This window comes from Macaca nemestrina, chromosome 5 (genome assembly GCF_043159975.1).
Source record: "Macaca nemestrina isolate mMacNem1 chromosome 5, mMacNem.hap1, whole genome shotgun sequence".
Taxonomy (NCBI): Eukaryota; Metazoa; Chordata; class Mammalia; order Primates; family Cercopithecidae; genus Macaca; species Macaca nemestrina.
Window position 1 is genome coordinate 101499654 of NC_092129.1, and position 13280 is coordinate 101512933.

The 13280-nt window shown below is 35.6% G+C and overlaps 1 protein-coding gene and 1 non-coding gene across 3 annotated transcripts in view; one reads left to right on the forward strand and one right to left on the reverse strand.

Annotated features, from left to right (window-relative positions):
- LOC105496044 (T-box transcription factor 18) overlaps positions 1 to 13280 on the forward strand; it is a 32768-nt gene that overhangs the window by 10545 nt on the left and 8943 nt on the right. For both annotated transcript variants that reach the window (XM_071096762.1, XM_011766084.2), the window contains 2 exons: positions 5544 to 5711; positions 9564 to 9628. In XM_071096762.1, coding sequence (XP_070952863.1) covers positions 5544 to 5711; positions 9564 to 9628 — 233 coding nt within the window. The remainder of the gene's footprint in view (positions 1 to 5543; positions 5712 to 9563; positions 9629 to 13280) is intronic.
- LOC112429354 (U6 spliceosomal RNA) lies at positions 7222 to 7324 on the reverse strand. Its single transcript, XR_003021546.1, has one exon. It is a non-coding gene; the product is annotated as a U6 spliceosomal RNA (small nuclear RNA).

Genomic DNA, 13280 nt, shown 5'->3' on the forward strand with positions numbered 1-13280 from the left:
GACAGTAGTATTGTTATGGTAGGACTTTCTAATTCAAACGTCCCTTTGTTGATGCACTGATGTCTTGGGAACTTACCGCTCTACTCTTAAACGTAGTTGAGGTTCATCCCCTCTACCCCTGCCCACCCTCAGCCCTCAATTCCAAAAGAAGTAATGCTGATCTCTAATTAGTAAAGCTATAGACTGAAATCAGAGGTGATTTTCTAGCTTGCTTTCTAAATGGCTTTTTTTTTTTTTTCCTTCTCAGTTCCAGTTTTACTCTGCCAGATCTGTGCAAGTGTGCAGCATAGTGACTTGAGAACTCCTTGGAGACCTGGGACTTTATTAATTTAACACAAAATGATGGCAGGAATCAAATCTTTGCAGTGCTTTAACTGGACGTAGGAGCACATGAGACATGAGATGATGTGACATTGAGGTTTTCCCCAAAGTGACTTTTCAGGTGTTCAAATATCATGAATTATTTGGAGAGGAATAGTGGTGAAATTCCAGAGTGGAAATGTTCCACCACTCCACAGCTAATCTTTGAATGTTTTGAAGACCTTAATGTCTGCCTGATCCTTGGTGAATCCATAGCCAGCTTTATGCTGGCTTTTATACAAATCAAGACTGTTCCTTGAGCTACCCATGTGCAGAGGGGTTAGTATGCTTGAGTAGGGTAATTCCTTCCCATCATGTACATGTTTCCCAATTCCTCTGGAATTTTCCATCTGAAGGAAAACATTTAGATCAGCATTTTTATTAAAAATTAGAAGACATTTAACAGGTAGTGGTGTACCTTAAGCCTCATAAGGATTTGTACCCATGGTGCTGTGGTGCTTTGGAAGGAAGCTTGGCCAGACAGCCACAGTGGGGCCTGTGGGAGGACCTGTACTCCCAGCTGCTGAGGACTCAGTGATACTGATGCCTTCACTCTTTCTCGCTTCTCCTTGAGAATCAGGTGTGGAAGCAGCATGTTATAGGGGAGATTGCGGAGGTCTCCCTGGTGGAAGGACCTTGCAATTGCTTAGAGGTATGACACATTTGTGTTTGTGGGCAAGTCACTTTCACTCTCTGAGGCTTGATTTTCTAATAGGTTATATATATTGGAATCAGAGAACTTAGGGTGAACCAAATGAACTGATGAACTCGAAAGTACTTATCTGTAAAGAGTCCACTATATACAGCATAATGCGTAAAACAAAAAGAAGCCTACCTTGCTACGGAGTTTGTGATCCATTGTTACAGCCTTGACTCCTACCATTTAAAGTGAGTCAGTACGTGGTGTTACCAAAAAATGTAGGGAGCAACGTTTTTGTTATCTGTTTCTCATTGGTCCTTTGATTGACTTATTACATCATGTGAATTTAGGTCATCTGGAAAAATTCCAGTCAGCAGGGAGTGTTTTCTTATTGAGCTATCCTGTAAGACTAGACACAGTTGCCTGTCTGTGAGATCTTAGGCTCTTTCGACTCATCGGATGAGAAATATACAATATTATGCTATTTTTTGGCACAAATCTAGGTGTCCTTAGAGTAGAAAAATGTGTATTAGCCTGTACTGTGAATGCAGTTTGTATTTATGGACTTGTGTGACTGTAATACTAGCTAAACCCAAGAGAAAATAATCCTTCTGAACAGATCAGAGAGCACTGAACATTGCACATCACATAGAATTATTTGTGTTTTGGAGATGGGCATCATATCATTGTGGTCTTCTTGTTTATAAGACCAGTGGTTCTCCTGGTTCTATTTGCTCTATTAAATAAGCAAAATTTTGTTGAGCATTCATGATTATAAGTTTGATAGTTAATCAAATAGTTCATCCCTGTGCCCCTGCCCACCCCAGAGCCCCCAATTCCAAAAGAAGTTAACACTGATCTCTAATTAGTAAAGCTGTAGACTCAAATGAGAGGTGATTTCCTAGCTTGCTTTCTAAATTGCTTTTGTTTCTCTTCTCAATTCCTACTTTTACTCTGCCAAATCTGTGCAACTGTGCAGCATAGTGACTTGAGAACTCCATATAGACCTGGGACTTTTATTCATCTAGCACAAAATGATTGCAGGAATCAAATCCTTGCAGTGCTTTAACTGGACCTAGGACCACATGAGACATTAAAAAGCATCTAATGCTATCGTACAAAGAAGAACTGAGGCTTGTTTCTCCGTATCTAAAAAAATTCCAGGGATACACAAAATTCTTGTAGATAATACTGAATGCATATTATTTTTCTTGAGCAATCTTCAGATTACTATTGATAGTTGCTCCTTAACATGGAAACAAGACATACATCAGCCATTTATGTATCCTACTCCAATATACCCCACTTGAAGTCTTTTTTGAAATATGGTAAGGATATTTTGAAAAGTAACTTTAAAATATTTATAACTATATGGAGAAATCTGCTAGAGAGAACAGTCCTCATAAAACAAGAACCTGCTTTTCATTGACTAGTAAAAAGAAACCCAAATGAATCTTTGTTTCTGTAATTACAACTCAGTCCAATCTTCTGAAATTGGCTATGCATTTATTTTTGTTTGTTTAATGTAAAGTAACTTTTCTCCAGTTTTTCTTCTGCTTAGAAATTTGTTTCTAAAAGATATGCTAATTCTCCCTGGGAGTTTATAAATGTCATTGTTTTGTCCCTTGTTGTTTGCTTATCAGTGGCATTTTGTTTCTTAGCTTGGAGAAGAGGAAGAGTTCTCCCTTAAACTCCACTGCTCCCCAAAATATCAAGTGAATATCACTTTCTAATGAGATAAATTAATTAAGAAATAAAGAGGGAGAGGGAAAGCAGAGTTAACATTAATGGTTGCTATGACATGATTGGTCATTTGCTGTTTTATATTTATATTAAAAGAGTATGTTAAAAGGTACGTTAACTGATGAGACACCAGATGGGGCTTAATTAACTGCTTCTATAGGCTGAGACCCTTTTTTGAGTTTCCTTTGCTGGGCCTGGCCCTGTGATGATGCCTGCCCACAAAATATGAATTCATAATGAATGCACATGAATGTGGTGGTGAGAGGACGAGCCATGGGCCAGGGGACCCAGCTTCCAGGTTCAGCCTTGAGGATTCAGAAGTCTCTTGCTTATGCAGACCTTAGTTTTCTATCTATAAATTGGAGTATTAATGTCAGTTTTTTCAGACTTAAATATATCTAAGGTAATGTCACATAGAACCCTGCATATTAAACAGGGAAGGGAGGCACCTCTAATTAGAGGGCGGTACACAGACCTCAGAATCCATCTTGCCTACTCCTTTTTCCTAATATAGTTATGAAAAATAATATCTACTGGGTCCACATGTCTGCAAGATACCTTTCAACCCTGCTGAGATATTATGCTTCCAAGAACATAAATTTAGATTTAGATTATACCTTTTTTTTTTTTGAGATGGAATCTCGCTCTGTCTTCAGACTGGAGTGCAGTGGCGCTATCTCGGCTCACTGCAACCTCTGCCTCCCAGGTTCAAACAATCCTCCTGCCTCAGCTTCCCAAGTAGCTGGGACTACATGCACGTGCCACCACGCCCAGCTAATTTTTTGTAGTTTTAATAGAGACAGAGTTTCACCATGTTGGCCAGGATGGTCTCAATTTCTTGACCTCGTGATCCACCTACCTCAGCCTCCCAAAGTGCTGGGATTACAGGCATGAGCCACCATGCCTGGCCGATTATACCTTTTTAAATGAGGATTAGTGAACATATTACTCAGGTAACATACAAAAGAAATGAGAATAAAAATATTCTATATTCACTAAAAATCTGTTTAGAGTGTGCTGATCACTAGAACCATTATAATTAAATGTTGCTTCTGTGTTTTTACACACATCAAGATATACATTTTATTTTCTACTTTATTTTGTACCTTTATTTATTAAAAAAATTTCTTGTTGCAACCCTTTATGTTGATTTCGTAAGTCACTAATAGATCATTAAAATTCTTCCCTTTACATAGAGCAAAGAGAAATTTCCAGAATTTCTGGAATTCTAGAAAGAGAATTTTCCTGAGATTGCAGATTTGCATGTGTCTCCAGGTGATGGTGAGGGTTATTTTCCCTGTTGTCCTTTCCTCACACTCATGCTTCCTCCTTTAGTGTGTCTGGTCGGCATGATCATGTGCTATCTAGGCATTTCTTTCACGGACAGAAGGAAAACTGCAGGGTTAAAAAAAAAAAATCTTGGCCACAGTGCTGGTTGCTGCCAGAAAGTAAAGAATCTTCTTGTGGCAGCAAACACACTTTCCAGATATAGGAAAATCTGTGTTTGGGCTGACCAAATATTCTGAATGTGTCTTATTAAACTGCCCACATCCTAAACACAAGGCAGGCCAACCACTGCATTTCCCTAAGAGTTTTCTGTGAACCTTTGTTCTATAAATTCATAATGGCTCAGAAATTGAATTCAAATCTTATAGCTCAGGAAAGATACAGGTTTCTTAAGGAAACTCCTTAATGAATACCTGAATATGGAATCCCAGCAGCAAACAGAAAATCCCATTGGATGAAGCTGTTTCTTCACCCTACCCCATCAGCCTTGAAAGCATAGAATATATAAAGAAGAAAAAATTCACTCACAATTCCATCATCTAGAGCAATCACTGTTCATATCTTTCTATGGGTCATTTTTACTCTATTTTTTATGTAGTTGTAACAAGCTTATAAACAATTTAGTTCATTTTTTTAAATTTAAGATTTTAAAAGTATTTTATTACATGGTAAAACAAAATAATGCTGTATTTCATTGTGTGGATTTCATTCACCTAAGTAATTTACTCATGTTGGATATGTAAATGGCTTATAATTTTTCTACTGTTATAAATAATGTGATACCCATCTTTGTACATGAAAAGCTTTTCTGAATTTGTAATACTTCCTTAGGATAAATTCTCAGATGTGGAATCATTGGATAGAAGGTAGTTAAACCATATTATCAGATTTCCCCAGCAGCATCTGAGAGGGCCAGCTTTTCTGTTCTCTGCAGTCTGAGTAATGGAAGCCTCATTGTGATAGAGGCACAGACACTGGGCGCTCCTAGCAAACTAGAAACTTTGTGAGCCACACAAAAAACAGATGCTGGAGTGTCCTTAAAATTCCCTTTGCCCTTGAATAGACATATGTAGTCACGAATTGGGGAAACATTTCCTCTGAAAAAAAAAGTATTCCCTTGTCTGGGAATACTTATCTTTTAGGGGATGGGTGTGGTACAATTTAAATGATGATTTCAGTCTCGTTTGTAGTTTTATTGGTTTGGACTCTGTGCTCCATTGGGGTCATTATAAATAAAATGCTTATTAATTTATTCCTGTGTTTTTAGCAACAGAAAATTTGATGTTAAGTTCACATGGTTGTACACAGGGTTTCACTAAAATAGTGCTTTTTATTTTGTATTTTTATGTACATTTTACAAATAACTTCTTAGCCTTCCTTCTCCAGTTCTGATATATCTTATTAAATTGACACCTTTCCAATCAGAATTGGTTGTACATATTAAATATTTTGTCATGGTGTTGAGATTGGGCAGAGGCTCCTGATAAATTTGGCTTTTCCTTCTTTGATACAGATTATTCTTCATTCTATGCACAAATACCAACCACGAGTGCACGTCATCCGTAAAGACTGTGGAGACGATCTTTCTCCCATCAAGCCTGTTCCATCCGGGGAGGGAGTAAAGGCATTCTCCTTTCCAGAAACTGTCTTCACAACCGTCACTGCCTATCAGAATCAGCAGGTATTGTTCTCAGAATTGGTATCTTTGTGGACTTTTCATTTTGGGTGAAGAGAGGAAGTTAGGTATCCTTCTCACTCTAAATGTTATGAATTAGCATAAAGCATTTGCCATATATGACATTCAAAGTGTATATATGTGAATAACAGTTCTTTATCCATGATTTTCCAAGTAAGGCTGCTCTAATGTTGACTTCTTTAGACAAACCATGTCTCATGACCGACAGTGTAGGTTTACTTTCCGTTTTGAGCTATTGAATTATGATATCATAATTAAAATTAGAATGTATTTTTATTACCTAAAAAATAGACATGTAAAATATTAAAAATGAATTGTATCATAGAGCATGTGACTTGATAGCTCACTTTATTTTTAAACTATATTCTAAAAATATTTCAGAAACATCCTGTATAGTCATTTTGGTACATATCCAAAGGGCTATTTCTTTCAAGATATGCTTTAATTGTGATAGAAGATGATAAACATGCTTATAGTCTGAGAGATCAGCAATGGTGGAATAATAATTTCATAAAGTTAGAAATAGTTTGAGAAGTGAAATATTCCCTTTCTATATGGGTAAACGTATATATTTCTCTAAGGCTATGTTTATATGGGTCAGTTAGGTGGAGAATTGAATCAGAGGCAATATGTAATCCATGCTGGAATTCCAGCTGGTTTTCATAAGAAATATCCATGTAATATAAGCCAATGTGGCCTGTGGTAGATTTTTTTTTTTTTCCTTTAATTTCAGTGGTCAGCAGAATTGTTTTAGGTCTCCATTTCTCTTTACATTTATATACATTTCAATTACAAATTTAAGGCTTTTAAATCTCTCTGTTGTGGTTTCTGTTGTTATAAAGCTTCTTAGAAGATTTAGATCCTATCCCATGTGTTCTTTGGGCTGAGAAGCTCAATGGCTCTTATCCGTATGGAGACATCAGTCTCACAACCGAAGCTGTCCTGTCCTCTCACACTCATGTTGCCACTCTTTTATAAGCTTTTATTTAATTTATTTATTTATTTATTTTTTTGAGGCGGAGTCTCGCTCTGTCGCCCAGGCTGGAGTGCAGTGGCGCGATCTCGGCTCACTGCAAGCTCCGCCTCCCGGGTTCCCGCCATTCTCCTGCCTCAGCCTCCCGAGTAGCTGGGACTACAAGCGCCGCCACCACGCCCGGCTAATTTTTTTTGTATTTTTAGTGGAGACGGGGTTTCATTGTGTTAGCCAGGATGGTCTCGATCTCCTGACCTCGTGATCCGTCCGTCTCGGCCTCCCAAAGTGCTGGGATTACAGGCTTGAGCCATATAAGCTTTTAGGAAGGAACATGAAATGTTATTTTTTAAAGGTCCATAGATAATATATTTAATAATATATTAAAATATATGTAATGCATATTTATTAATACATTAATATATCTACTAGATTATCAGATATATTAGTATATTCAAAAATATGTAAAATATATTTAATGTAATATATTTAATAATATGTTGAAATATATTCAATATTTTATATATATTTATAGAATGCTTCATGAATTTGTGTATCATCTTTATACAGGGACCATGCTAATCTTCTCTGTTTGGTTTCAATTTTAGTATATGTGCTGCTGAAGCAAGCATAATAGATTTAATATAGCATATTTAATGTGTTATATGTAACATATGTAATGTATTTAATATAATAAATATATTAAAATAAATATCTATATAAATACATAAATTGTATAATACACTATACAATAATATATTATATAATTATAATATGCTTAATATAATTACATTTAGTACATTATATGAGATATAATTATATATTTTATATATTAAAATATATGAGGGACAGAAAATGATTTTTTGGGGGAAAAAGTAACACATGAGAAAATAGCAGAGGCGTTTAGTATTCTTTTAACAATCTCAATTCGTCGTCTCTTTTTCTGTCTCTCTTCCTCATTTTTGTCTCTCTCTCACACACAAATTAACTCTGCTCTTTCTATATTTTCTTCCACCCTCAGTGGTACAGTAAGTGCAGTTTTGGCACATGTTGTGACTAACACAAATTAATTAACATTGAGAAGTTGATTAAGATGATGGACAGATTAGAGGGGAAATTGATAATGATAACATGCAATCATATTTACTTTTTAGTTTCCTGGCTACTATTTTTAAGAACTTAACGGAACATTGTAAGCAGATTAGTGGTTAATAGCATGAGCTCTGCAGCCTGTGGTCCTGGCTTACTTAAGCTTCAGTTTAAAATAAAACACAAAACTGAGATAATAGCTATATATAAGTTGCTCTAGTAATTAAATGAGTAGTATGCATAAAACTAAGCACAGTGTACATTTTATGCACTCAATACATATGTTAGTAATAAAAATGATGATAGCAGCAATTGTGTTATATCTCTGTTTTAACAAGGCACCATTACATAAATCTGTACTTTTTAAAAACCAATATTTTAAATGAACATTTACATTACTTAATGATTTTTAAACATTATTAAAATAAACAGAAAATTGAGCTGTATTGATCTGTAAAGAAGAATTGTTTCAATGACAGAGTGGCAGACATGATGACTTAATTAGCAAACCTTTTCATTATATCATTTATAATGTAGTTTTATCCACATACTAATATAACATCATATGGATCACATATGTCTTAAGTGTTGCGTGGCCGAATGGAGAGTATGCACAGGCAATGTAGGGGGACTGCAGATGACTTTTTTCCAACAGTTTTTGTCCTTAGCCAAGATGGTGCAATTAGAAGTATGTTCATTAACTTTGTAGAGTTCATTAAGCCCAGGAATTTAGAAGCCAAAACATGATGTGTCTCTTAGAAAATAGGCTGTAAATTCCTCTGGGCAAAGTAGAGATCTGGTAATACGCAGATGGGATGGCATTTATTAGTGTCAAGTTCAGGATGTCATAACTAAAAAAAAAACTATTAATGGAGATGATTAAACCATTTGTAAAAATTTTCCCCCTAAATCGTGGTGTCTTAGTGGGCAAAAAGCTGGTTATGAGTCAACAAATTAGAACTCTTGTTAAAACTAAAACGTCATATATAGGAACCATTTCACTACCTATGCATATCTCATAGTATGTTGTGTACCTCGGTATAACACAATACAATTTATTTTGAAAGAAAGTTAAAATGAAAGCATCACTTATTTTTACTCCATTCAGTATGAGATTTGATGTCATTAGAACCTTCAAGTAGTGGTTACCTCTGTTTAGACATTCACTGTAGTGCTCTGACCAGGTTAGGACTCCACAGATAAAATAATAAAACTTTCAGATAAGAGCTACAAAGAATATTAAAGGAGAGACAAAAATACGGAGGCAGAAAATTAAAGGAGTGTGCATATTATTACCTAATTTTGAAGAAGAGAAAGCTGTGTAGAAGCTTAACAACATTTCAATGGCTGTTAAATAGAAGTTGGATACTAGTTATTCCTCATTACCTTTATTGAGAGAGAAACAGGATTAAACCACATCTCAGAGTTAAAGGGAAGAACTTCAATTGGGAGAGGGAATTGTCAGTTATAGGGCAAGTTACCAACAGATGATTCAGAATCTCCTTTTCCAGGAATATTAAAAAACAAAACTAACATATCTATTAATGCAGATTGAAAAGGAGTGAAGTATCTTTTTTAGAGCAGATCAATTTTTTAGATGATTTCTGAAATTTTCCTTAGCTTTACTGCTAGGATATTAAAATACTTGGGGAATAAAAGAGGGGTATACAATAGAGTCCTCTAACAGTTAATTTTTTAGTCATTGTAGTTTTGCAACCAAGTAAAAACCTTGCTTGACATTTATATAAGATTTGATATATATTTTTTCTACTCTGCAGATTACTCGCCTGAAGATAGATAGGAATCCATTTGCTAAAGGCTTCCGAGACTCTGGGCGCAACAGGTGGGTCTCAGTGAAGACCATTCTGGTTGTGATAAATATACTTGATATTTTATTATGAATTTTCTATTACAGAGTAAATGGCTAAATTTACTAATACGATATTGAAATCATTTCTGGGCCGGGCGCGGTGGCTCAAGCCTGTAATCCCAGCACTTTGGGAGGCCGAGACGGGCGGATCACGAGGTCAGGAGATCGAGACCATCCCAACATGGGCTAACATGGTGAAACCCCGTCTCCACTAAAAAATACAAAAAACTAGCCGGGCGAGGTGGCGGGCGCCTGTAGTCCCAGCTACTCGGGAGGCTGAGGCAGGAGAATGGCGTGAACCTGGGAGGCGGAGCTTGCAGTGAGCTGAGATTCGGCCACTGCACTCCAGCCTGGGCGACAGAGCGAGACTCCGTCTCAAAAAAAAAAAAAGAAAAAAAAAAAAAAAAAAGAAATCATTTCTGATGAGGACCATTGTGCCGCGGAGATGACTTATTTTTGTAGTGTAACGGTGTGACCTACCCTAAGGTGAATGTTCCTGTGTGCTGCTGAGCTGAAAATGGAAGCTCTCAGGGTGTACAGTGCGTGCTGTTTCTGAAGGGGCCTTGAAGAAGCCTGCCCTTACAGGCACGGAAGCTTCAGTATCCCAATTAAATATCCTCTCTGCCTCTACTATTGGTTTATAATTTCTTTGGTGATGATGCAACTATCTGTTGATATTGTCTGTGGAGTATGATAGGGTCTTTCATTAAGTCATATTTCCAGCTGGAATATGAAACTACTCTCCATTGCCAAGAGAGCTGATGTTCTTTAGTTTCCAAAGTTGTCTTGGCTCTGCTGACAGCCACACACTTGTTTATTTTTTCTGTTTCACGTTTTGTGGTGTTTATACTAAGTGGTAGAGCCACAATAATGAATTCCACTCTATTACTTTTATCAAAAAGCAGATCACCTGGTCTATGTGCCAAAGGGTTTTTGAATTTATTGATATGACTCCACTCCAATATAGTTCAGTACAACATTTTCTAAAGCAACTGTTAGTAAGTAGTAATAGAGAGTAATAAGAGACTACACTTCTACAAATGCCTTTTCAGCGTAAGGCTTCTGCTTAAATGTTTTTAAAAGCAACTTGTTTTAAAAAAGAAGTATTTGAACAATCTTTATGACTTTACTCTTCCCCATTCTAATACTTCTTGAAAACCCCAATTATTTTAGAGACAGTTTCTTCTGAAATTTTAGAGGGAAAACAAGCCATTCTTAGTTCTTTCAGTTGATTAATTGGACAAGATGGGTGACAGAGACCTTTCCTCAGAATACACTCAAGTGCTTGCAGAGACGTGATGTCATTTTTATATGCAGTGGCATCATTGAAACACCATGCAACACAAGAACTGAAATGCAGCTGAAATGCACTGAGAGTAGAGTAGCTTTCAACTTAGTGCAGGCAGATCAGGAAGACTAATAGCAGGGCTTCCCTCTGAATTTTTCACTCTGTAGGAAAGTTTGCAGATATTCCTAACACATGAAAGTCGTCTGCTATATTGAAATTATTTTGTTTTTTGGATGTCTGTTTCAATGTAGAGAAAAAAATTGCTTGGCTTTTGTTTTATTACATTAGCTCCTGGTTAACCTTGTTTTTCAGAGGTGTTTCTGAAAATTAAATGTAAATTGAACCATCATTTAATAACTGGAAATGGCTACTTAATGAGGTGACTGGAGAGAACCTTTGGGATGATTTCTGTTCTACCTTGGCAAATGCTTTGATGGAATTATTTTGTGATTTTTGTTACAGCAGAATAGTATTTGTCCATTTAAGAGTCTTGTATTACTTTTAGTTTTTTTCTTAAGCAGAAAAGGAATTTACAGGAGAGAAATATTCAGGCTTGAAGAATATACAACCAGCAACTATATCCAAGCTATCAATTGCTCTAGCAAAGACTTCACTGCTACTGACTCAGGGGTCACATGCTTGTATATAGTCAGTTCATTTTTGAAGGAATAAATTTAAAATATTTTTTGAAGTATATTTTGAACAGATAATAGTGAACAAACCTCTACAAGAAGGGAGATGATAGATGCATATGACAAGTTTTCAGGAAGAATTCTAGATATTCAGCATAATGAAAATACATTTGGTTACTTAAATTTGGTCAGTGAAAAAGACAGTGGTGTTGTTGAATATAAATTACTAGGCCTATTGTTTGATATGGTGAGTTCAAAATGCTAGCTTTGATATGGATTCTTCTATCCCTTTGGCTATTTCAGGAGTATGTAGGCATGACATCCATGGTGCTTGTTACTATTTCTTCCCTGACTCTAAAACTTTAAAAATTTTGGAGGAACGTATAGAAGACAATGAATTATGTTTTAATGCTTTTAAAATTTTGTTAAAATTTAAAATTTTTATTTTGTTCCAAGTGTTTAAACAATATTATATTACATGAAAAGCACATTAAGCCTATATATGACTTTCTTACTAGTGAAATAAAGTTTCAACTTTTTTCCTTGTTGAAACTCTCTTGCTTACTATAGACAAGCTATTTACTAATACTTCTCACTTTGGAATGCTAACTATCTATAAATCATTATTCTTCTATTTAAAAATCTCATTGTAACCTTTCCCATTGACAAATGCAAAAGACACATTGGGAGAAGAGATAATTCAGTCACCTGAATTACATAAGCAAACATTTCTAACTTATGTATTAGTTTCTTTTAAAAAAAGAGACCAAGTTATATGTAAGACTTGGTGGAGGGCACAGTTGTTTGGGGAGCATGGGCATGAAGGGGCATGATTTTTAAAATATAGTAGTAGAGAAGTAAGGCTATGAGAAAAAGTTTAACATATTTCTTTATTACCCCTAGTTCTATTGTGCTGTTGTTAGTGTTTTTCTTAAAACAAATTCTATTTTTATTTTCCCCACCCTGTACATGAAATATGCAAATTAACCAGGACAAGAAATAAACATAGACTTGGGATTGTTTAAACTTTATAAAACAATTTGCCTTAATTAAAAATTATTTCTGGCTATTTATGACTCCTCAGCCTATTTTACAGGAATCAGTAGCTTCGGCCCTTAAAAGCTCTCCTGCAAGACATTTGCTATGTGAGAGAGAATTTATGTGCTGAGAATAGTTTCATTCTTCAGTTAGGCCTTAGGTTTGACCCTATAAAATTTTTTACTCAGGAAAGTACAAAAATTTCTTCTCTTTAAATACTTCAGGAAAAACATAACCATTTTACTAAATAAACTTGGCCATTTGATAGCAGAAATTAGGGTGGTGATAAAATGTGGAAATTGTTCAAAGGCATCTTGTATAAATTATCGCCTTGGCTGCACTCCTGCAGGAGGTGCCTTTTATCTTTTCTTTAACTAGCCAGGAAAGGTCTCCATTACTGGAGAAAATGAAGGCTTTTTAAAAAATGTCCAGATTCAGCTAATAAATATTTTATAACTGTTTCCTGCAAAATATCTAAAATCCTTTCTGGAACTTGCAGTGTGAAACAGCAGCCTTAAGAAAATTATCGATTGCTCCAAATCAGATCACTTGTAGATATGTCACCTTCAGAGCATCTCTTTAAAGCTTAGGGTTATATATTTGTGATGATCAATAACTTCTCCCTAAGAATTTAGTTTATGGATTTGTATTTGAATCGTAATAAAGT